Raw genomic sequence first — 25,627 nt, forward strand, 5'->3', positions numbered from 1 at the left:
TACAGTATTACATTAGTTTCAGATGTATAATATAGTGATTCAGCAATTCCCTACATCACTTTGTTCTCATTACAAGTGCACTCCTTAATCCCCATCACCTATTTAACACATCTCCCCACCCACCTCCCGTCTGGTAGCCACCAGTTTGTTCTCTATAATTCGGAGTCTGTTTCTTGGTTTATCTCTCTGCTTAACTTTGCTCATTCGTTTTGTTTCTTAAATGCCACATATGAGTGAAATCATATTGTTTTTGTCTTTCTCTGATTTATTTTGCTTAGCATTATATTCTAGTTCCATCCATGTCATTGCAAATGGCAAGATTTCACTCTTTTTTATGGCTAAATAATACCCCATTGTATATATATACCACTTCTTTATCCATTCATCAGTCAATGGACACTTGGGCTGCTTTCATATCTTGGCTATTTAAATAATGCTGCTATAAATATACAGCTGCATGTATCCCTTGGAATTAGTGTTTTTTGTATCCTTTGGGCAAATACCCACTAGTGTGAATGCTGGATCATAGGGTAGTTTTATTTTTAGCTTCCTGAGGAACCTCAATACTGTTTTCCAGAGTGGCCACACTGGTTTGCATTCCCACCAACAGTGCAAGAGGGTTCCTTTTTCTTCACACCCTTGCTAACACCTGCTGTTTCTTGTGTTGCTGATTTTAACCATTCTGACAGGTGTGAGGTGATATCTCATTGTAGTTTTGATTTGCATTTCCCTGATGGTAAATGATGATGAACATCTTTTCATGTGTCTGTTGGCCATCTGTATGTCTTCTTTGGAGAAATGTGTGTTCATGTCTTCTGCTCATTTTTAATTGGATCATTTGTTTTTTTGGTGTTGAGTTGTAGAACTTCTTTATATATTTTGGATATTAACCCTTTATCAGATACACCATTTGCAAATACCTTCTCCCATTCCATAGTTGCCTTTTAGTTTTGTTGATTGTTCCCTTTGCTGTGTAGAAGCTTTTTATTTTGGTGCAGCCCCAACAGTTTATTTTTGCTTTTTTTTCCCCTTGCCTCAGGAGACATATCTAGAAAAAAGTTGCTATGGCCAGTGTCAAAAAGGTTACTGCCTGCGTTCTAGGATTTTTATGGTTTCGGGTCTCACATTTAGTTCTTTCATCCATTTTGAATTTATTTTGGTGTATGGTATAAGAAAGTGGTCTAGTTTCATTCTTCTGCATGTTGCTGTCCAGTTTTCCCAACACCATTTGCTGTCCTTTTCCCATTGGATAGTCTTTCCTGCTTTGTTGAAGATTAATTGACCATACAGTTGTGGGTTACTCAATCTCTTTAAAAAAGAACCTTCTGAAATTTGTTTTGCCTTGGAAATAAATGCCTGAATACTAGGGGTTCTATGCACAGGAGAAGGAGATAATTCAGTACACAGGGTTTCAATGAATTTTTCATGTTTTATTCTCACTGACTCCCTTACTTGGCATTTCCAAGTGTCAAACTTCTCTAGGGTCCTACAGAGCAGACCAGCATCTTCCCAGGCTGTAAGCCCCCTCTGCCATTTCTCTAACCTGATAAGTCAGGATCGTATCTACTTTCTGTCTTTCAGAAACATATTAAAATCTATTTTCTGCTAATTCCTTCTATTATTCTCTTCATTTTTTTTTTATTTGTTTAATGGGATCTTGGCAGAGAGAGGAGATAAAATTGTTTGGTTAGTCAGTCACCTTGATCCACAAGTCTATATACTTGTCAAATTTTAAAGTTCATAAGTGTTTTCTGAATTGGGGGGGTAATTGTAATTAGGAGTAATTAGCTATAAACTGGACAAACCTTACATTGTTTACCAATTAGTAGAAATTAGAAGATTCATTAGGGTTAAAGCTCTGTGAAAGAGATTAGTAGACAACAACGAAATATAATTCTCCATTGCTCCATGGAAAGATGGTTTTAGTCCCTAAACTAACAATCAAATAATGGATATGCATAAAATTGACTCTAATGAGTAGAGTATTTTGCTATACTTCATTTCATTTGTTTATATTTTATCCTAATTTCTTTTTGAGTGAGTAGCTCTGTTGAGATGCTATGGAAAAGATTTATAAGACAATACTCAGCATGGGGCTTTCTTCACTCACTGTCATGGTCATAAGAAAGAGTCAGGAATTTTCCTCTGAGAAAAGATTTCCATAGAAACACTCTAATGGATTCTAATCAACAGCCATATTGAAAAAATTTTTATTCTCTCTGTTTTATAGCTACTGAAACAGTATTGGTCTGCCATTATGTCACATAACTAGTTGCTTTGTATTTACCTCAAGGGAGGGCCTAGCCACACTTGGATACAAGAGATACTAAAATGCCAAGTTATCTAAGGACAACATTGCAACTCTAGATTTATCTAATCTCACAGTGAAATGGTTTTCCTGGCCTCTCAGTTTTCTTGCCAGTCCTTTTCTCCCCCTTGGTGATTCTAGTTTTACAGTGTTTAAAGTTCTGAACTTGTGTTCCAAGCCCTTTACTGTTTTTCCCAACAGTGGTTTGTGTTTCACCACTAATTAACCTACCTGCCTCTAAGATACTTGCATCTTAGACTCTCCTTTGAATTAAATTTACTGACCTTTCCCTCTGGACTGAACTCTGAGATTCACTTTCTATACTCACATTCCTGTGAGCCAATCCTTGATTAATAGTCCACTAGCCATGTACCTATGTTCATATCCTTATCCACCAACCCCATGGGAATGTTTGGACCATTGTTTCTAGCCTTTCTTTCATCATGTGAGTCCTAGTGATAATAGTGGAACTTTTGTCCACAACATATTTCAGCATCAACTTAAACTGATAATGCATCTTTCCTAAAATCCTTCCCACTGCTTAATATTTCTACAATGCTTAGAACATTTTCACCCTCTTGCAACCAATAGCCATCTGTTTCTTAATTTGCTTCTTATCTGTGTCCTATTCCCCTCCCTCTCAAGTTCTGACTGTTGCAACTTTCTTTTCACTAGCTACTTCTCTTTTACCCTTCCTCCATACTTACTCGTGAATGTTGTGTTCAAATATGGCTTAGAGGTAGTTTATGTGATTTATGTCCCCATTGGGAACCAGAATGGATTTTGCAGAATGCTAATGATGGTGAAATTTTGGACAAGGGAAAAATCTTAATTTAAATTAAATGAATACCATGGGCAATCTCATTTTGGTCATAATCCTACTCTAACCTTTATTGGTCCAGCTTTGTAAAGGTAAACTGCAACATTGTTTAAAAATTGTCAAAAGCCATTTAAGAATTCATAATTAAGAGGATGTATTTGAGCTAATGTTTTCTGAATCCAGAGCTCAGGATTACTGGAATGGTTTTATCCTGGTGCTTCTATAAATTCTATAGGTATATTCTAATTTATAAACCGATTCTATTCACAAATGTTAGTCTTTAGTAATTTCCAAGTATTATACGTGGAAGTGTATGTTTTTTCTCCTTATATGTCAAAGTGTCTTAAACTTCAGAAGTATGGGGAATTACAAATTAAGCAGACACTCCCAGGGGAAGGCAATGACATCCAGTATATATTGCTGCCCTTCTTATTCAAAGATGTCACTGATTTTACCCACACTTGTAGGGAGCAAAGACTAAATCTTCAACCAGAAATCCTTTCTATATGACATACATACAAACTGCTTTTTGATTTGTGACTGCAGCTGCTACTTGTAAAGACTGTCACCATTGGTATTTCTGTGTTCAAATTGTGGTCAGCTAAAAAGCCTTTGTTCAAAAAGCTTCCAAATTCCATATAATTGCATTCCAAGCTTGTCTCTGCTGCTATTTTCCCAAGCATCCCACAACTATATCATGTTATTTGAAGCTATGCTTTAGTGCATCCCTTAGAGTATTTCTTATGCCACCCTTGCTTATGGTTATGCCATAAATATCACCATACCAAAGATGCTTGGGTATCCTTCTGTCATTGCATATCTGCAAATGTCAGCAGTGAACATTGTTTTAACACTCACAGACCAACTGACATCCAGAGTCTCAGTAATGGTAGTCCTCTCTTACTATTTCACATTAAACATGATTCTGACTCTGACAATAGAACAGTGCAATGAGGTAGATGTGACATCTGTGTTGGTTATGGATTTCAAAGTCATGCAAAAGCTGGACACAACTTACATTGTCCATTGATGAGAATCAGTTCGGTAAGCTTATATGCATCCAGCTTTGTTCTGGATGTTAGGAATAGAACTGAATCTAGAATCAGATGATTAGAGAAGGAGCCCATTTTCCCCCTTTGCATTAGTAGTTGTGTGTTTGAAATAACTCATCTTTCCCCTTGATGTGCATCTTACACAGATTTCACCTTGTTCAGAGGACAGGTTCACATAGGTTCTGAACCTACAAATATAGCTACCTTTAAGGAGCTTATTACCAATGGAGGGGGAAAATAATATTAAAGATATGTAAGGCATTATTTGGCAAGTGTTAGGTGATCCATAAGCCCAAAACTGGGAGGTAAGAAAAGCCAGAGATTGAACTGGTTTGTAGTATAATTTCTTACTATGGTAATGTCCTCAAACAAAGATACTGTGTTTTTTTTTTTTTTATTCTTTCTACTTTGTAGTCACTTTGCATTGATGGACAGTGATTTTTATGTCAAACTATCTAGAAAGCAGAATTCAGTGACTGCTTTTAGCTCTATTGAAAACAGTTATGTTTAGGTTCCATGTTTAGCTTTACTACATAATTTCAGTCATCATCAGGCATATTTACAACAGGGGATGGCAATCCCTGGCAGTCACACCAGAGATGTCCAAGGTGCCAATTTCCTTTGGCATCTGGGCTGATTGCTGCCATCTCTAGCCCCTCCCTACTGGGGGCAGCTCCCATGAAATGCTGTGATCAATGTTGAGTGCTCTTGTTTGCTTGCTCTCAGCAGCTGGCACACTCGGTTCAGCAACCAGAACATATTGTGCTTCCCTTCTTGTCACACTGCTTTTAGAACTTTACTACCTCCTGTTATGTAGTGTAGTTATTGCACTACAAAGCAACTTGGGATTGTGTTTTATTTGTCTGTATATGTTAAAGATAGTATCTAATTCACCATCCTCCATATGGTAAGACTCAGTGCTTGTTCAGCAAACAACACCCTGAGTGACCCTCTCCAGACCTTTTGTTGAAAATCAGAGCACGTTAAGGGTTCTTACAAGATTGGAAGTGTGTTCAGTGCCAGCTTTTCTATTCATTTTCTATCCATGACATACTCATCAAACTAGTTTGGGCACTCCTACTTCACTCATTGGTACTGGGATGCTCACAACTTGCCATGGTAGAATCATGTGGAGATTTTGTTAAATACCTCAGGGTATAAATGCTTTTATTTTATTTATTTGAAGGTCCCTGGTGATTGCTGATGGGTGATGGTAGTGATGGCAGTGGTTGCAATAAGCAAAATAGACTTATTTAAGAACACTGAAAGATAAATCTTTAAAAAAAAATCAGTGATTTGCCAATTTTAGAAATCCTGGTAGGTACCCACTTCCTCTTGAAAGATGAAGTACCAGTTTCTATAAACACATTAACTCTAGGAATGACAGAATAAAAGGTGAAAACCATAATCTATGTGAGAGCACTATTTTACCAGTAGCAAAAGAAGACAGACTTTGCAGTCTCCCGATTATGAACCAGTAAAGGAATGAACAATATAGCACTTTCTCTAAATGTGGTTCAGGGACCGCCTGCATCAAAATCCCATAGTGAGCAAGTTGAAAAATCAGACTCTAGGGTCTCACCTCAGCCTACTCAAACTAAATTTGGGGAGGGAAAGCCTGAGGATTCTACATTTTAACACTCACACCTAGTGATTCTGATGCACAACGAAGTTTGAGAGTCACTGACCTACCAAATCTCTCTCAAGATCCCTTTGATTTGATTACTGCCAATAGTGATAATGAGCTTTTAGTCTACCTCGCCGTGGTTAATCCTAAGAAATGAGGTCCGATTAGGGTCCAATAAAATTCTGGCTTTAAGGAATGGTTTATTGATTGTCCTATTATTCTTCCAAGAGATAGATATTTATTAGGGGCCTACTATGTGCCTCTACTCTCAAGAAGTTTATGAATAATTTTCTATGAATTATCTATACAATCAAATACATTAACTGTAAAATATAAAATGAATTAAATTTATTCTATGTCATGGTAAAAAGAGACAAAAGTACCCAATAATTTTATTGGTTTAGATATTAGAAAAAATATGTAGCAATATCTGGAAAGTCACTAGCAGTAATGGGTATATCCTTCATGTCTCACTGTTAATGAATTGTTTCCAGCTGAGATCCCTATAATCTGTAGGTGCTGTTTACCATGTAATTTTACCATAGGAAACAAGGGTGTAATCAGTTAATAAAGTGTAAAGAATTAGATTTTTTCCCCTTGAGCAAAATGTCTGGCTGTGGCCAACATTCCTGATGCCTCCTCCCTTGTGCAATAGGAAAGCAGTATTCAAAGAGAGAAGGCTGTTTTGTTCACATTCTGCAGCTTGCCTCTGGAGGCCTTGCTAATGAATGCAAAACTCAAGCTAGAATTCTAGACTTTTTGTATGAGCAGCCACTGATTTTTGTCTTTGCCGTTATACTAAACAGAGGATAGTTTCTCATCCTACCTCTAATTGAGACTCAAATAAGGACATTATGAATAAGGATCCTCTTTCAGTTTAAGTAGTGTTTCATGTTGTTTTTCATCGGTTTTTTATTGAGAAAATAGAAACTATATTTAAAACACTTTCATATACAGGCAGTCCCCTTCTAATAAACACTTGATTTATGAATGTTCCATACTCATCAGCAGCCTCTCTTAAGGGACTTAAGCTATTCCTACTACCCATAGGAGCTAGGGTTGTTTCTGCTATCTGAAGGAGTTTGTTTCTCCCTTAGCCCTCCACCTCTGGGAGCTTGAGTTCTCACACACTCCCATCAGACCCTTTGGAGCAATTACTATATGAACATGTTCTCCTACTATTGCCACCAGGACACAAGAGTGTGCTAGAGGCCCTACCAGAATACCCATAGAAACTGAGACCATGAGGGAATGCAGAATATGAAAAAAATTCTGGAACCATAGTTGGTGATGGCAAGGAAGGCCTCCATTTGGACTTCAAAATACATTTACCCTAGAAATAGCATTATACTGTAATAACATACTTGTGTAAAACTCAGTTACCTTGACAAATTCACCTATCCAGACCACAACCAGGAATCAAGCAGTAAATAAATGGCCTCTAAGCTGCCAGAGAATATGCGTCTTACTTATTGGAAAAGCCATTCAAAAATGCACTGACCACCTGTTTATTCTGTTTGTACATGATTCTAATTAGTTTTAACAAGATGTCAAGCCTATAGCAGATTATAAGCATTAAATTTAAAGGGACTGGAAAAGATGTTATAGGTAGGTGAGCTGAAATCTGATAGTTGACAGCAAGAGAAAAAAAAAGCATTTTAAAAAGTTAAGAATTCAGGGCGCCTGGGTGGCTCAGTTGGTTAAGCGACTGCCTTCGGCTCAGGTCATGATCCTGGAGTCCCTGGATCGAGTCCCGCATCGGGCTCCCTGCTCGGCGGGGAGCCTGCTTCTCCCTCTGACCCCCCCCTCTCATGTGCTCTCTGTCTCTCTCATTCTCTCTGTCTCAAATAAATAAATAAAATCTTTTAAAAAAATAAAATAAAATAAATTAAAAGTTAAGAATTCAAAAACCAACTGCAGTGAAACACTACATCCACAAGAATGCTTAAAATATTGACAATGTCAAGTATAGTAAAGATGCACAGAACTTGAACTCTCATACATTGCTGATGGGAGTATAAAATGGTACAGTTATTCTGGAAAACAGTTTAGCAGTTACAACAAATACATGCCATATAACCCAGAAGTTCTACCCTGAGGTGTTTACCCATGAAAAATGAAAACGTATGTCCCCAGAAAGACTCATACATTAATGCTCATATCAGCTTTATTCATAATAACCCCAAACTGGAATTAACCCAAATATCCCTCAATAGGTGAATGCATTAAAAATAGTGGTATATCCATATAATAAAATACTATTCAGCAATAAAAAGGAAGGAACTACTGATACCCCAAAGAACATGGATGGGTTTCATAGATATTATGTTGAAAGGAAGAAACAACACACACACAAAAATTCAATCATATTGTATGATTCCATACACTTGAAGTTCTAGAATGAGAAAAACTAAGCTATGGTGATAGAAATCAGAACAGTGGTTTCCTGGATTAGGGGATAGAGCTGAAAAATGACTGGAAGGGTCACAAGGGAAAATTCTGGGGTGATGGAAATGTACTGTATCTTGATTTTGGTGGTGGTTACAAAGGCATGTATGTTTTTAAAACTCCTCAAACTATGCTTAAAATGTGTGCATTTTGCTGTCTATAAATTATAACTCAAATTTTCATAAGGTACAAAAATTTACAAAAGAAAAACATTCAGAGGATACCCCCTCCTGCAGGATAAAGCCTAAATTTCTAAACATAATCTGGCCCTTATTTAATGTCTCTTGGCTCATTTTTTTCCATCACTTCCCACCTCCTACCATTTATTCTAAGGTACCTGTGTTTTCAAAAACTGCCACTCTCCTTCCTCTGAACCTCTAAACACAATGCTCTCTTTGCCTAGAATTCCTTTTTGGCTTCCCATTCACCACTGAATCCTCAACAGCCTTCAGGACTCAGAGGTGGCACCTCCTCCAAGAAGCCTTGTCCACTCCCAGTGTGTATTAGATGTTTTTCTCTTGCTCTCAGGGAACTGTACAATTCTAACAAAGCATGTGTTGCTCTGTAACACAATTGTATTTTTTAAAAACTTAAAACCATAGTGGACTGGGGCCATTTACTGTACAAGCAAATAGTCTTCTACATATTCAGTAAACCCTCAATTAAATCGTAGATTGTAGACACGTTTCTATCCAAATAGCTGAAGTTTCAGCAAAATTATCAAGAAAACTCTTCTATCCAGAGTGACTTGTTCTTCTAGAGTTGCAAATGATTGATATTTTATTGTAAATAGTGGTTTGGGTTTATATTATGAGTAGTATGATAACTTATTTATATTGTAAGTTAAGTAACTGTTTTGGGGCTTTATTTGGAAACCCAATCAGACTTTATTAAGTTGATTCTATGGGAAAAACCATTTTAAATTCCAATCAAGTGATTTAAAAACACTTCTCCATTGAACTGTGTGAAATTATTGATATTCAAGGATTTTGGACACAAAATAATAATTTCATATAGTTCAACCTAAATCTTTTTATATACAACCCTATGGCAAGTTGGAGATTATCTATACATTCATTTATTCATTTTATATTTAATACATGAATATATTCTGCAAGACATTAATCATGTACAGTAAGGCTTTGGGTGTGATTGTTCTATGTAAACAGTAAATCACAGGATTTTGAAGAAAGTTTGTGTAGAATGGTAAAGCCTTCTTAAGTCCCACCCATTTTTTTTCCAATTAATCAGAAATGTAGCAGACATAAGGATTCTGGAGGGTTTTTTTTTTAAGATTTTATTTATTTATTTGACAGAGACACAGTGAGAGAGGGAACACAAGCAGGGGGAGTAGGAGGGGGAGAAGCAGGCTTCCTGCTGATCAGGGAGCCCAATGCGGGACTCAGTCCAGGACCCCAAGATCATGACCTGAACTGAAGGCAGACGCTTAATGACTGAGCCACCCAGGCGCCCCTGGAGTTGTTTTTTAAACTAACACTAGGATGAAAATGCAGATTTATTTCTTCTTTTATAACCCTCAAGCTATCTAACTAGTATAATTGGAGATTAATTTTAATAATAATACTACCATTTATTGAGTGCATATTAAATGCTGGATACTGTACTAACCCTACAACTACTTTATAAGCAAAGTACTATTATTATTCCTATTTACAGATGAGAAAATTAAAATTTAAATAACTTGTCCAAGGTTACACAGCTATAAGTGTCAGAGTCAGGATTAGAATCACTCTCAATCCTACTATTCAGTCCACAGTTTACTTCAAGCATATTTTTTTAACCACAAAGAAGCACTCATACTGCAAGATAACAATTGACTTAAACAAGTATATATTTAAGCTATGATTATCATTAGTGAAACCAGGCCCATTCACATATGAAACATTGTATTATTATGAGAGATCATCATAAGACAGTAGAGGACTAAGTACCAAAATGAGTCTTACAGACTACGAGTGCTGTAGGAGTTCTGTGGAGTCTAGGAAAGGAAGAGAATACTTGTGCGCTTTGTCATGGCTAACTCCCAGAAGAATGTTGACATGACTGGTACTATCCAATCATAATTGGATGCATAGCATTCTGGGAACAAACCAAAAGTTTAGCACAAATAAGAATGTGGAAAAGTTGTGGATGTATAATAATGAAGTCCCAGAGGGAGGAACAACCTGAAGTCTAATTCTGGGCAGACATCAGTACAGTATGTGAGGGAAGTTAGAAATTTGTGACTGAGTTCTCTGAACCCCAGAACTATGTGGAGAAATGGGACTTGAAGGATTACTTATTAGATATTTGGAGCAGAAGAGAAGGGATTCAGAGATTAACCAAAATTTCATGGTCGGAATGATTGGAATAATGCATCAAAAGTAAAAGGATTTGGGGTAGAGGAGGAGTTGAGATGGTGGAGTAGTAGGGGGACCCTGGGCTTGCCTCGACCCTCAAACATAGCTAGATCAATAGCAAATCATTTTGAACAACTAGGAAATTGATCTGATAAGAAAACAATCTGCACAACTGGAGGGAGAGAACATGGCAGATGCAAGGTTTGGAGACGTGAATTGGGGGAGAAAAAAGCCATGGTGCTGTGGAGGGGAGGGAGTCCTTTTCATGGAGAGAAGTCAGGGAGAGAGCAAGAGAGCAGAAGAGAGAGCAGCACATAGGGTTCATGCAAGATGCCATGGTACAGGGATCCCCTTGGTCACACTGGGAGAGAATATTTCCCCTTCCTGGAGTACATTTAGAAGAGAGTATATTGCCTCTGCAAGGACAAAAGGCCCACTGGGTGGGTGCCATTGAGCAGCCATTCAACAGCAGGGGACAGAGGTGCACTGAGGGCAGATAACCTGGTTGTAGCTTTTTGTTGTGATTCACCATAGACTCCAGGCACCTGGGTGACCACATGACTGCTTTTCAGGGACAGAACGGTGCCTGGCACAGTGCTATGAGTCTCTCCTCCAAGGGAGGGGAACATGTCCACGTCTTGCCCAGTCCCTTAAGAGTTGGAGTTTTGAATACCAGCTGCTGGCCAAAGATAAAACATAGGAGAACTGTGGCTAGGCATGCCAATGGCCCAGGCACAGACAGGTTGAATGCAGGGATCTGACAAAAGCCTGGAACACTGGAGGCGAGATTGTTCACTTTTCTGTGAGGGCCTCCTGAACAGCAATGGCTGGGAGTTCCCCTGCCTGGGGAAAAGAGGGTGGGGTGATGTGATCTTCCACCCCCCCCAACCCCCCACCCCACCCACTGGCACAGTTGGACTACAGAGAGAAACACAGTGCCTCCAGTGGAGGCTGGATTCACACCAAACCCTGACCCCTGCACCCTACAGGAGCATCTTTACTAGGGCAGGTCTGACTATGAGGCGGCACAGTGGGCCTCTCCCTCAGAAGACCAACACAGGCCCCCCAGGAGTTCTGTGGAGTCTAGGAAAGGAAGAGAATACTTGTGCGCTTTGTCATGGCTAACTCCCAGAAGAATGTTGACATGACTGGTACTATCCAATCATAATTGGATGCTCCAAAGTGTCAGTTTTACTTCTGGCAGAAATAGGACCAGGCTTTTTTTTTTTTTTTTTTAATTTTTAATTTTCTATTTTTTTCTTTTTCTTTTTTTCTTTCTTCTTTGGAATCAGGCTCCTAGTTTTTTGTTCATTTGTTGGTTTGTTTCCTTTTCTCTTTTTTTAGATCAGGCTTCTTTTTTTTTTTCTTTTCTTTTTTCCTTATTTCTTTTTCTTTGGAATCAAGCTTAGAGCTTTTTGTTTGTCTGTTTGCTGTTTTGTTCCTTTTCCTTTTTTTCTTGGATCAGGCTTTTTTTTTTTTTATCAGACTTACCTTAACAAACAAATCAGAGGACACCTAGTTAAAAGTCCAAATACCCACTGCAAGGAGGAACTCTGCACAAGACTGAACTGTAGAAAAGAGTAGCCAAAACAACAGCAGAGTGTACACAGCATACATCAGAAACACCTCGTGAAATGCCAGGCCCTAGACAGTGTATGACACCTTCTTAATATAGTATTGCTCTCAGGAGCAGGAAACATAACAAGCTTTCATAACACACAGAAGACAGAAACCTAGATATAATGACAAGATGGAGGAATTCTCGAAAGACAGATCAAGAAGAAATCACAGCCAAGGATTTGCTCAAAACAGATATAAGCAATATATCTGAACAAGAATTTAGAACAACCATCATGAGACTACTAGCGGGGCTTGAAAGAAGCAGAGAGGACACCAGAGAAAACCAGGGTGAAGAGATAAAAGACCTAAAAACTAGTCAGGCCAAAATAAAAAAATGCTATAACTAAAATGCAAAACCAACTGGATGTAATCACAATGAGGATAGAAGAAGTAATGAATAGGTGATAGAGAAGATAAAATTATGGAAAATAATGATGCTGTAAAGAAGAGGGAAAGAAAACTATTAGATCATGAATATAGACTTAGGGAATGCAGTGATTCCACAAAGCACAATAATATCCATATCATAGGAGTCCCAGAAGAAGAAGGGTGGGGAAAGGGAGCAGAAGGGCTTATTTGAACAAATTATAGCTGAAAACTTCCCTAATCTGGGGAAGGAAACAGGCATTCAAGTCCAAGAGTCACAGGGAACTCCCCTCAAAAATCAACAAAAACAGGTCAACACCAAGATATATATCATACAGAAACCTACAAAATACAAAAAAAAAAAAAAAAGAGGGAGAGGAAGAGAGAATTCTGAAAGCAGCTAGGGACAAAAGATAATTTGCCTACAAGGATAGACACATAAGATTAGCAGCAGACCTCTCCACAGAAGCATGGCAGGCCAGAAGAAAGTGGCATGATATATTCAACGAGCTAAATGGGAAAAATATGCAGCCAAGAATACTATATCCAGCAAGACTGTCATTAAGAAAAGAAGGAGAGAGAAAGAGTTTCCAGGACAAGCAAAAACTAAGGGAGTTTGTGGACACTAAACCAATTCTGCAAGAAACATTAAAGGGGACCCTTTGAGTGGGAAAGAGAGACCAAAAGCAACAAAGACTAGAAAGGAACAGGGATAATCCACAGGAACAGTGGCTTCACAGGTAATGCAATGGCAGTAAATTCATATCTATCAATAATTACTCTGTAAATGGACTAAATGCTCCAATCAAAAGACATAGGTATCAGAATGGATTAAAAAAAAACACCCATCAATATGTTGCTTACAAGAGACCAGTTTTAGAGCCAAAGACATCTCCAGATTGAAAGTAAGGGTGTGAAGGATCATCTATCATGGTAATGGACATCAAAAGAAAGCTGGAGCAGTCATACTTGATCAGACAAGCTAGATTTTAAACCAAAGACTGTAATAAATGAGGATGGGCACTATGTCATAATAAAGGGGTCTATCCAACAAGAAGATCTAATGATTCTAAATATTTATACCCCCACCTTGGGAGAACCCAAATATTTAAATCAGTTAATAACAAACTTAAGGAAACACATTGATAATAATACAATGAGAGTAGTGGACTTTGACACCCCACTTATATCAATGGGGAGATCATCTAAGCAGAAAATCAACAAGGAAACAATGGCTTGGAATGGCACACTAGACCAAATGGATTTAACAGCTATATCAGAACAATCCATCCTGAAGCAGCAGAATACACATTCTTTTCAAGTGCACATAAGACATTCTCCAGAAGAGATCACATACTGGGTCACAAATCAAGCCTCACCCAGTACAAAAATACTGCGATCACACCACTATGAAATTTGAAGTCAACCACACAAAAGAATTGGAAAGACCATAAATACATGGAGGTTAAAGAACACTCTACTAAAGAATGAATGGGCTAACCAGGAAATTAAAGAAGAAATAAAACAATACATGGAAGCAAATGAATATGAAAACACAACACTCCCAAACCTTTGGGATACAGCAAAGGTGGTCCTAAGAGGGAAATATATAGCAATATAGCCTTCCTAAAGAAGCAAAAAAAAAGTCTCAAATACACAATCTAACTTTACAACTAAAAGAGCTAGGAAAAGAACAGCAAATAAAGCCCACAACCAGAAGAAGAAGGGAAATAATTAAGATCAGAACAGAAATAAATGATCTAGAAATTTAAAAAAACCCAGCAGAACAGATCAATGAAACTAAGAGCTGGTTCTTTGAAAGAATTAACAAAATTGATAACACCCTAGCCAGATTATCAAAAAGAGAAAAGACCCACATGAATAAAATCACAAATGAAAGAAGAGAGATCAGAACAAACACCATAGAAATACAAAAAAATTATGAGAATATTATGAACAAATATATGCCAACAAATTGGACAATCTGGAAAAAATGGATAAATTCCTAGAAACATATAAACTACCAAAACTGAAAAAGGAAGAAATAGAAAATTTGAACAGACCCATAACTAGTGAAGAAATTGAATCAGTAAACAAAAATCTCCCAAAAAACAAGAGTCCACATGGCTTCCCAGGGGAATTCTACCAAATATTTAAAGACGAATTGATACCTATTTTTCTGACACTGTTCCAAAAAATAGAAAGGGAAGGAAAACTTCCAAACTCACTCTTGGAGGGCAGCATTACCTTGGTCCCAAAACCAGATGAAGACCCCACTGAAAAGGAGGATTATAGACCAATATCCCTGATGAACATGGATGCAAAAATTCTCAACATGATACTAGCCAATAGGATCCAACAGTACATTAAAAGGATTATTCACCATGACCAAATGGGTTCTATCCTTGGACTTCAACAGTGGTTGAATATCCACAAATCAATCAATGCAAAGCACTACATTAATAAAGGACAGGAACTATATGATCCCCTCAATAGATGCAGAGAAAGTATTTGACAAAGGATAGCATACTTTCTTGATAAAATCCCTCAAGAAAGTAGGTATAGACGGAATATAACTCAACATAATAAAGACCATATATGAAAGACCTACAGCTAATTTGATCCTCAATGGGGAAAAAACTGAGAGCTTTTCCCCTAAGGTGAAGGGGATACAACAGGGATGCCCACTCCCATCACTGTTGTTCAACATAGTACTGGAAGTCCTAGCCTCATCAATCAAAAAACAACAACAAAAATAAATAAAAGGCATCCGAATGGGCAAGGAAGAAGTCAAACGTTCACTCTTTGCAGAAGACATGATACTCTATGTAGAAAACCCAAAAGACTCCACCAAAAATTTGATAGAAAGGGTTCATGCATTCAGCAAACTGTCAGGATATAAAATCAACATACCAAAATCTGTTGCATTTCTATACACCAATAATGAAGCACCAGAACGAGGAATCAAGGAGTAGATCCCATTTACCATTGTATCTAAAATCATAAGACACCTTGGAATAAACCTAACCAAAGTGGTAAAAGATCTGTACTCTGAAAACCATAAAACACTGATGAAAGAAACCAAAGATGACACAAAGAAGTGGAACAACATTCCATGCTCATGGATTGGAAGAAAAAATATTGTTAAAATGTCTATACTACCCAAAGCAATCTACACATTCTGTGCCATCCCTATCAAAATACCACCAGCATTTTTCACAGAGCTAGAACAAACAATCCTAAACTTTGTATGGAACCACAAAAGATCCCAAATAGCCAAAGTAATGTTGAAAAAGAAAATCAAAGCTGGAGGCATCACAGTCCCAGACTTCAAGCTGTATTACAAAGCTGTAATCATCAACACAGTATGGTCCTGGCACAAAAATGGACACACAGATCAATGGAACAGAACAGAGGACCCACAACTATATGGTCAACTAATCTTCAACAAAGCAGGAAAGAATATCCAATGGAAAAAAGACAGTCTCTTCAACAAAGGGTGTTGGGAAAACTGGACAGCAACACACAGAAGAATGAAACTGGACCACTTTCTTTCACCCATACACAAAAATAAATTCAAAATGGATGAAAGACCTAAATGTAGGGCGCCTGGGTGGCTCAGTTGGTTGAGCAGCTGCCTTCGGCTCAGGTCATGATCCTGGAGTCCCTGGATCGAGTCCCGCATCGGGCTCCCTGCTCGGTGGGGAGTCTGCTTCTCCCTCTGACCCTCCCCCCTCTCATGTACTCCCTCTCTCTCATTCTCTCTCTCTCAAATAAAAATAAATAAAATCTTTAAAAAAAAAAAAAAGAAACCACCAAAATCCTAGAGGAGAAAACAGGCAGCAAACCTTTGACCTTGGCCGCAGCAAATTCTTACTAGACACGTCTCTGGAGGCAAGAGAAACAAAAGCAAAAATGAACTATTGGGACCTCATCAAGATAAAATGCTTCTGCACAGCAAAGGAAACAATCAATAAAACCAAAAGTCAAGCAACAGAATGGGAGAAGATATTTGCAAATGACATATCTGATAAGGGGCTAGTATCCAAAACCTATAAAGAACTTATCAAACTCAATACCCCCCAAAATAAGAAAATCCAGTCAAGAAATGGGCAGAAGACAGGAACAGACATTTCTCCAAAGAAGACATCCAGATAGCTAACAGACACATGAAAAGATGCTCAACATCACTCATCATCAGGGAAATACAAATCAAAACCACAATGAGATACCACCTCACACCTGTTCTGAGTGGCTAAAATTAACAGCATAGGAAACAACAGATGTTGATGAGGATGCAGAGAAAGGGGAACCCTTTTGCACAGTTTGTGGGAATGCAAACTGGTGCAGCCACTCTGGAAAACAGTATGGTGGTTCCTCAAAAAGTTAAAAATAGAACTACCCTACCACCCAGCAATTGTACTACTAGGTATTTATCCAAAGGATACAAAAGTGCTGATTCGAAGGGGCACATGCACCCTGTGCTTTAGCAGTGTTTATAGCAGCACTATCAACGATAGCCAATTTATGGAAAGAGCCCAAATATCCATTGACTGATGAATGGATAAAGAAGATATGGTATATATAGACGAACCATGAGAGACGATAGACTCTGAAAAACAAACTGAGGATTCTAGAGGGGAGGGGGTGGGAGGATGGGTTAGCCTGGTGGTGGGTATTGAGGAGGGCACATTCTGCATGGAGCACTGGGTGTTGTGCACAAACAATGAATCATGGAACACTTCATCTAAAACTAATGATGTAATGTATGGGGATTAACATAAGAATAAAAAAAAGAAGATATGGTATATATATTCAATGAAATATTACTCAGCAATCAAAAAGAATGAAATCTTGCCATTTGCAACAATGTGGATGGAACTAGAGTGTATTATGCTGAGCGAAATAAGACAAATATCATATGATTACACTCATATGTGGAATTTAAGAATCAAAACAGATGAACATAGGGGAAGGGAAGGAAAAATAAAATAAGATAAAAACAGAGAGGGAAGCAAACCACAAGAGACTCTTAACTATAGAGAACAGACTGAGGGTTGCTGGAGGGGAGGTCAGTGGAGGGAGGATGGGCTAAATGGGTGGTGGGCATTAAAGAGGGAACTTGTTGGGATGAACACTGGGTATTATATGTAAGTGATGAATCACTAAATTCTTCTCCTGAGACCAATATTACAGTATGTGTTAAAAATAATAATAATAATTAATGGCAAAGATGGCACATGCATATCATGAAATATAATGTAGCCATAAACATAAAGACAGATCTATTTGGACCATAGATAATATATTTTTGAATGAAGAAAACAAGCTATAAGCAGTATAAAACCAAATGAAAATAATCTCACATATAAAAAATATATGTATAGAAATATAATGGTGGTTATCTAGGAGAGATGAGATTTTTGTGATTTTTATTTTATTTATATTTTTATATTATTTAAAGTTTCACAATAAAAATAAAGCTAAGTTATGCTCCAAAAAATTAAATGTATTTGTACAGTGGAGAAGATGGGCTTAGGTTTTAGGCACACCGATTTCAGGTGAAGCTAGACTGTCTACAGAAAGCCAGTTTTTTTATGTTGGCTATGGTTGACTGGGGTCACTCTTTGACTCATCTGCTTTTTATTTTTATAGATGGCCCTTCTGAATTTCTTCTTCCCTGAAGAAAAATCATACTCTGAAGAGGAAAGTAGGCATGTTCGCCGCAATAAAAGAAGCAAAAGCAGTGAAGGTGCGGATGGTAAGTCTGTTTGGGTGATCTTTTATCACATGTTATGATAAATGAGAAGTATCCTTTTGAGAACTGCCTTCTCAAGTGTGTTTCACTATCTCACATATCGTCCATAAACCAAAGGTCAGAGAAGTTTTTTTCCAGCCTAATCTATGAATCAGTCCATAAAGCTGACTATACAAGGATCCTCTCTCCTCCAACCCCAGATATTTTCATTCCTTGCACAGTATATCTGAGAGCAATGGTAGCATTTATATCTCTCATGATTACACTGCATGAGGACCTCATCTCTCCTGGGGACACCCCATATCTACTAAGGCCACCAAGAGGATTCAGTCCTATTCTTGGAATTGACAGTGTCATGGTGACACATGATGTGTTAATCCCAGTGGTAATCATATCAATATTGGTAATCAGCTACCATGCTCAAACATGAATTAGAGCTTTTAGAACTCATGTATAAGCTCCTTGAGGGTAGGGGATCATTTATCTTTATATAACTCTAGAATCTAGCCCAGTACCTGGCAAATTGTTGGTGTTTGTAATGTAAGTTGATGATGTTCATTTCCCCTTCAGCAAGGTTACGATGTGCCATTAAAGCCCTTCTTACTGAGGATGAGACAGTTTTGAGTTAACTAGCTATGCATTTTTGGGGGCATAACAAAATGTCACGCTAGCTCCTGGGCAGGGTCTTTGAATGCTGTTTCAACATCACTCTGTCAAATGACAGAATGTATGTCCTTGGCACAGGAATTTGTAGAATGCAGAGCTCTGCACTGCTGCAATGCCATCTGGATTTAAAGACAGCATGTGTCTGGCTACATCTGCCTAAGATATATGTTGGGTGGGGGTTACAAAACAATATGACTATATAAAGATGAAAATCAGATTTTTAACCTGATATTTGTCAATAGGAATAAGGGCCAGTGATGGAAGCAGTTCCAGAAGGCATGAGCTACTGAAGAAATGGAGCCAGAAATTTGTCAGTAGGAGCAAGAAGAAGTAGAACTAAATGAAGTGTGAAAAGGGCTCACAACAAGGATTGTAATAAAAAAGGACAGTTAGAGAAATAAGATAAGTGGGATGTTCTAGTCTCTAGGGGTGGTGCATTATTGAGCCCTTGAATGGACAACTGGACCAGTGGGGCCATTCTTAAGAGCAGTCACTTTACATATAATTGGTGACCAAGTTCAAGCCTAGGAAATGTGGAAATGTGGTCCACGAAGTAAAAGGCACCCATTATTCACATACTGCTTGCAGCCAGTTCCCTGAAGTCTTCAGAAGGCTATGGTGAAGCTGAGAACTGAGAATCATTGTCCCTTTCTTCTCCTAATCATCTCACCCTTTGATACATATAGGTTTTCCTATCTTCAACTCTTCCCCTGAGGCTACTTCTAGAACCACCAAACCTTTCATATTCCGTGGTTGCTAAAGAGGAGAGGGGAGAGGTGCTAAGAGCAATATCACCTTCTGCTGTGGGCATGGTCTGCAGTGGGAAGTCTAATAGATTCTAAAGTTTACCACTTCATCTGGCCTCCCAAGTTTTCTCTTAAGGAATGAAGCTTCTTCCTCTCTCCCAAACCACTTTATCTGGATCTCTGCCACTGATCTTCTTTACAGTGTTTATTCTGTTTTGATATGAAGTATTTTTTCTTTCTGGACAAGGCAGAAGCTTCCCTTATTAATTTGTAGCACTCCTTATCTCATTTCCTCCTGTGATAGTCACTATATTTCATCACTATGTGTTGATCCCCAATTTCTAATGGAATACTAGATATTTTTCTTTTTGTTAATTTAAATTCAAGTTGGTTAACATATATTGTGGTATTGGTCTCAGGAGAAGAATTTAGTGATTCATCACTTACATATAATACCCAGTGTTCATCCCAACAAGTTCCCTCTTTAATGCCCACCACCCATTTAGCCCATCCTCCCCCCACTGACCTCCCCTCCAGCAACCCTCAGTCTGTTCTCTATAGTTAAGAGTCTCTTGTGGTTTGCTTCCCTCTCTGTTTTTATCTTATTTTATTTTTCCTTCCCTTCCCCTATGTTCATCTGTTTTGATTCTTAAATTCCACATATGAGTGTAATCATATGATATTTGTCTTATTTCGCTCAGCATAATACACTCTAGTTCCATCCACATTGTTGCAAATGGCAAGATTTCATTCTTTTTGATTGCTGAGTAATATTTCATTGAATATATATACCATATCTTCTTTTTTTTATTCTTATGTTAATCCCCATACATTACATCATTAGTTTTAGATGAAGTGTTCCATGATTCATTGTTTGTGCACAACACCCAGTGCTCCATGCAGAATGTGCCCTCCTCAATACCCACCACCAGGCTAACCCATCCTCCCACCCCCTCCCCTCTAGAATCCTCAGTTTGTTTTTCAGAGTCTATCGTCTCTCATGGTTCGTCTATATATACCATATCTTCTTTATCCATTCATCAGTCAATGGATATTTGGGCTCTTTCCATAAATTGGCTATCGTTGATAGTGCTGCTATAAACACTGCTAAAGCACAGGGTGCATGTGCCCCTTCGAATCAGCACTTTTGTATCCTTTGGATAAATACCTAGTAGTACAATTGCTGGGTGGTAGGGTAGTTCTATTTTTAACTTTTTGAGGAACCACCATACTGTTTTCCAGAGTGGCTGCACCAGTTTGCATTCCCACAAACTGTGCAAAAGGGTTCCCCTTTCTCTGCATCCTCATCAACATCTGTTGTTTCCTATGCTGTTAATTTTAGCCACTCAGAACAGGTGTGAGGTGGTATCTCATTGTGGTTTTGATTTGTATTTCCCTGATGATGAGTGATGTTGAGCATCTTTTCATGTGTCTGTTAGCTATCTGGATGTCTTCTTTGGAGAAATGTCTGTTCCTGTCTTCTGCCCATTTCTTGACTGGATTTTCTTATTTTGGGGGGTATTGAGTTTGATAAGTTCTTTATAGGTTTTGGATACTAGCCCCTTATCAGATATGTCATTTGCAAATATCTTCTCCCATTCTGTTGCTTGACTTTTGGTTTTATTGATTGTTTCCTTTGCTGTGCAGAAGCATTTTATCTTGATGAGGTCCCAATAGTTCATTTTTGCTTTTGTTTCTCTTGCCTCCAGAGACGTGTCTAGTAAGAATTTGCTGCGGCCAAGGTCAAAGGTTTGCTGCCTGTTTTCTCCTCTAGGATTTTGGTGGTTTCTTTTTTTTTTTTTTAAAGATTTTATTTATTTTTATTTGAGAGAGAGAGAATGAGAGAGAGGGAGTACATGAGAGGGGGGAGGGTCAGAGGGAGAAGCAGACTCCCCACCGAGCAGGGAGCCCGATGCGGGACTCGATCCAGGGACTCCAGGATCATGACCTGAGCCGAAGGCAGCTGCTCAACCAACTGAGCCACCCAGGCGCCCTACATTTAGGTCTTTCATCCATTTTGAATTTATTTTTGTGTATGGGTGAAAGAAAGTGGTCCAGTTTCATTCTTCTGTGTGTTGCTGTCCAGTTTTCCCAACACCCTTTGTTGAAGAGACTGTCTTTTTTCCATTGGATATTCTTTCCTGCTTTGTTGAAGATTAGTTGACCATATAGTTGTGGGTCCTCTGTTCTGTTCCATTGATCTGTGTGTCCATTTTTGTGCCAGGACCATACTGTGTTGATGATTACAGCTTTGTAATACAGCTTGAAGTCTGGGACTGTGATGCCTCCAGCTTTGATTTTCTTTTTCAACATTACTTTGGCTATTTGGGATCTTTTGTGGTTCCATACAAAGTTTAGGATTGTTTGTTCTAGCTCTGTGAAAAATGCTGGTGGTATTTTGATAGGGATGGCACAGAATGTGTGGATTGCTTTGGGTAGTATAGACATTTTAACAATATTTTTTCTTCCAATCCATGAGCATGGAATGTTGTTCCACTTCTTTGTGTCATCTTTGGTTTCTTTCATCAGTGTTTTATGGTTTTCAGAGTACAGATCTTTTACCACTTTGGTTAGGTTTATTCCAAGGTGTCTTATGATTTTAGATACAATGGTAAATGGGATCTACTCCTTGATTCCTCGTTCTGGTGCTTCATTATTGGTGTATAGAAATGCAACAGATTTTGGTATGTTGATTTTATATCCTGACAGTTTGCTGAATGCATGAACCCTTTCTATCAAATTTTTGGTGGAGTCTTTTGGGTTTTCTACATAGAGTATCATGTCTTCTGCAAAGAGTGAACGTTTGACTTCTTCTTTGGCCATCTGGATGCCTTTCAGATATTTTTCTTTAAACAGTATACTTAGGAGGAACCCAAGAGCCCTTAGAGGGAGGAGTATAGAATGTCTAGAGGTCCTGGGATTCAAATAAATTTCTAGCCTTTCACCTGGGAAGCTACAGAACCATTTTTTAGATGGGGTGGGAGATTCAGTGAGTTAAAGAGTGAGGAGCCAATCCAAATATTCTTTAAATTTGAACAATTTCTATTACTCTATTCAGTGTATGCTATATTTATTCAATGCATTCATCAAATATTTACTGAGAAAATATAGCAGCTTATTATAATTCTATAATGGAAATGCCAGAAGGATAGTGGTATTATCAGTTTTGTTCACTTTTATATCCCCATGGCCTAGAAAAGGACCTGGCCGATAGGAGACCCTCAATAGATGTTTCTTTCTGCCCTCAACGAGCTTAACTTATACTGTAAAAAAAAATGGACAATAAATGTTGTGGAAAGAAATATAACAGGGAAAAAGGGAGAGAAAGTGATGTGCGCTGGAAAGTTATCAGGGAAGTCCCCTCTAATAAGGGAACGTTTGAGAAGAGATTTGAATGAAATGAAGGTATAGGTCCTGCATATATTTTGGGGAGGAGGAGAGAGAAGAAATAGTAAATAAAGATGCTCTGTAGCAGAAAATTTCTTGGTATGTTCTAGAAAGATCAGTGTGGCTAGGAACAGAGTGAGCAAGAAAGAGAGGGAAGGAGATGAGATCAGTGGGCAAAGTCAAATATAGACCCTTGTAGGACAAGGTAAGGACTCTGACATTTATACTGTGTAATATGGGGACCATTTGGAGGATTTTGAGCAGAGATTCAACATGATCTGGCCTCTGTTTTAACAGAATCCCTCTTTCTGCTGAATTGAAAATAGCTGTAAGCAATGTTGGTGGGAATGCAAACTCGTGTAGCCACTCTGGAAAACAGTATAGAGATTCCTTAGAAAGTTAAAAATAGAATTACCCTATGATCCAGCAATCCCACTACTAGGTACTTTCCCAAAGAATACAAGCACACTAATTCAAAAAAAAAAATACAAGAACACTTATGTTTATAGCAGCATTATTCACAACAGCCAAGATACGGCAGCAGCCCAAGTGTCCATCAGTTGATGAATGGATAAAGAAAGATGTGAGATACACACACACATACACACACACAGTGGAATTTTATTCAGACATAAAAAATGATGAACTTTTGCCATTTGCAATGACATGGATGGAGCTAGAGAGTATAATACTAAGTGAATTAAGTCAGAGAAAGAAAAATGCCATATGATTTCACTCATATGTGAAATTGAAGAAACAAAACAAATGAGCAAAGGAAAAATAAGAGAGACAAAGCAAGAAACAGACTATAGAGAACAAAATGATGGTTAACAGAGGGGAGGTGCCTGAGGAAATGGGGATTAAGGAGGGCATTTGCCATGATAAGCACCAGGTGATGTATGGAATTACTGATCACTATATTGTATACCAGAAACTAATAGAACAGTGTATGTTAACTATACTGGAATTAAAATAAAAATATTAATAAAAATTAAATAAATGAGAAAATAGATGCAGGGAGAAAGAACAGAAGCAGGATGACCTATTAAGGGAGTATACCAATAATCCAGGGAAAAGATGAGGTTGGTTTAGACCAGGGTGGGGACAATGTGAGTGGTGAGATAGTGATTAGATTCTGGATAGATTTCAAAAGAATACCTGACAGGATTGTCAGATTGATTAGATAAGTAGTATGAAAGACAGAGAAGAGCCAAGGCTGACCTCACAGCTTTGGACTTAAGGTACTAGACTAGTAGAATTGCCATTTCTGAGATAAGAAAAGAACAGGGGAGGTACAGGGTAAAGTGGTACAGAGAAAGAAGGAAGAATTTAGTCAGGTGAAAATGGAGGAGCAGGAGGTTCAGAATGGGTCTAAACTTAAGTGACTATCAAGTGAATATAGACTGCTATATGCATAACACATTTTATATGAACCTAATGGTAAGCACAAATCAAAAACCTATAATAGATAAACAAAAAGTAAAGAGAAAGGAATCCAAGTATATCACTAAATAAAGCCATCACACCACAAGGGAAGAGAGCAAGAGAAGAAAGGAAAAGAAAAGAACTAAAGAAGAGGGGTATCTGGGTGGCACAGTCAGTGAAGCATCTACTTCTATTCAGGGCATCATCTCCGGGTCCTGGGATCCAGCACTATGTCAGGCTCCCTGCTCAGTGGGGAGTCTGCTTGTCCCTCTGCCCCTCCCCCCACTCCTGCACTTGCTTTTGCTCTCTCTGTCTCGCAAATAAATAAATAAAATCTTTTTTAAAAATAAATTAATTAAATAAAAGAACTAAAAAAAACACATAAAACAAGTAACAAAATGGTACTAAGTATATACCTATTTATAATTACTTTGAATGTAAGTGAACTAAATGCTCCAATCTTAAGACATAGGTGACTGAATGGATAAAAAAGCAATGCTGCCTACAAGAGACAAATTTCAGACCTAAAGACTCATGCAAATTGAAAGTGGAGAGATGGAAAAACATTTGTCATGCAAATGGAAGCAAAAAGGAAACTGAGGTAGCAATAGTTCTATCAGATAAATCACTTAAAGACCAAGATTGTAACAAGAGACATAGAAGGACACTACATGCGGCACCTGGGTGGCTCAATCATTTAAGCATCTGCCTTCAGCTCAGGTCATGATTCCAGGGTCCTGGGATCGAGCCCTACATTGGGCTGCCTGCTTGGTGGGGAGTCTGCTTCTCCCTTAACATCTCTGTGTGCTCCCTCGCTCTCTCTCAAATAAATAAATAATTCGGAAGGAAGGAAGGGAAAGAGAGAAAGAGAGAAAAGGACAGGGAGGGAGGAAGGAAGGAAGGAAGGAAAAAGAAAAGAAAAGAAAAGCCTTGTTAAAAAAAAAGGACACTACATAATGATAAAGGGAACAATCAAGAAAGAAAGAAAGAAGAAAGAAAGAAAGAAAGAAAGAAAGAAAGAAAGAAAGAAAGAAAGAAAGAAAG

General features: G+C 38.1%; 1 protein-coding gene across 5 annotated transcripts in view; it reads left to right on the forward strand.

Moving 5' to 3' along the window:
* The window catches only part of EDA (ectodysplasin A), a 416,826-nt gene that overhangs the window by 263,941 nt on the left and 127,258 nt on the right, over positions 1 to 25,627 (forward strand). For all 5 annotated transcript variants that reach the window (XM_035028688.1, XM_035028689.1, XM_035028690.1 and 2 more), the window contains exon 2: positions 18,257 to 18,362. In XM_035028688.1, coding sequence (XP_034884579.1) covers positions 18,257 to 18,362 — 106 coding nt within the window. The remainder of the gene's footprint in view (positions 1 to 18,256; positions 18,363 to 25,627) is intronic.

The sequence above is a fragment of the Mirounga leonina genome, unplaced genomic scaffold, assembly GCF_011800145.1.
Source record: "Mirounga leonina isolate KUSES-001 unplaced genomic scaffold, KU_Mleo_1.0 Mir_204, whole genome shotgun sequence".
In the NCBI taxonomy this organism is placed as follows: Eukaryota; Metazoa; Chordata; class Mammalia; order Carnivora; family Phocidae; genus Mirounga; species Mirounga leonina.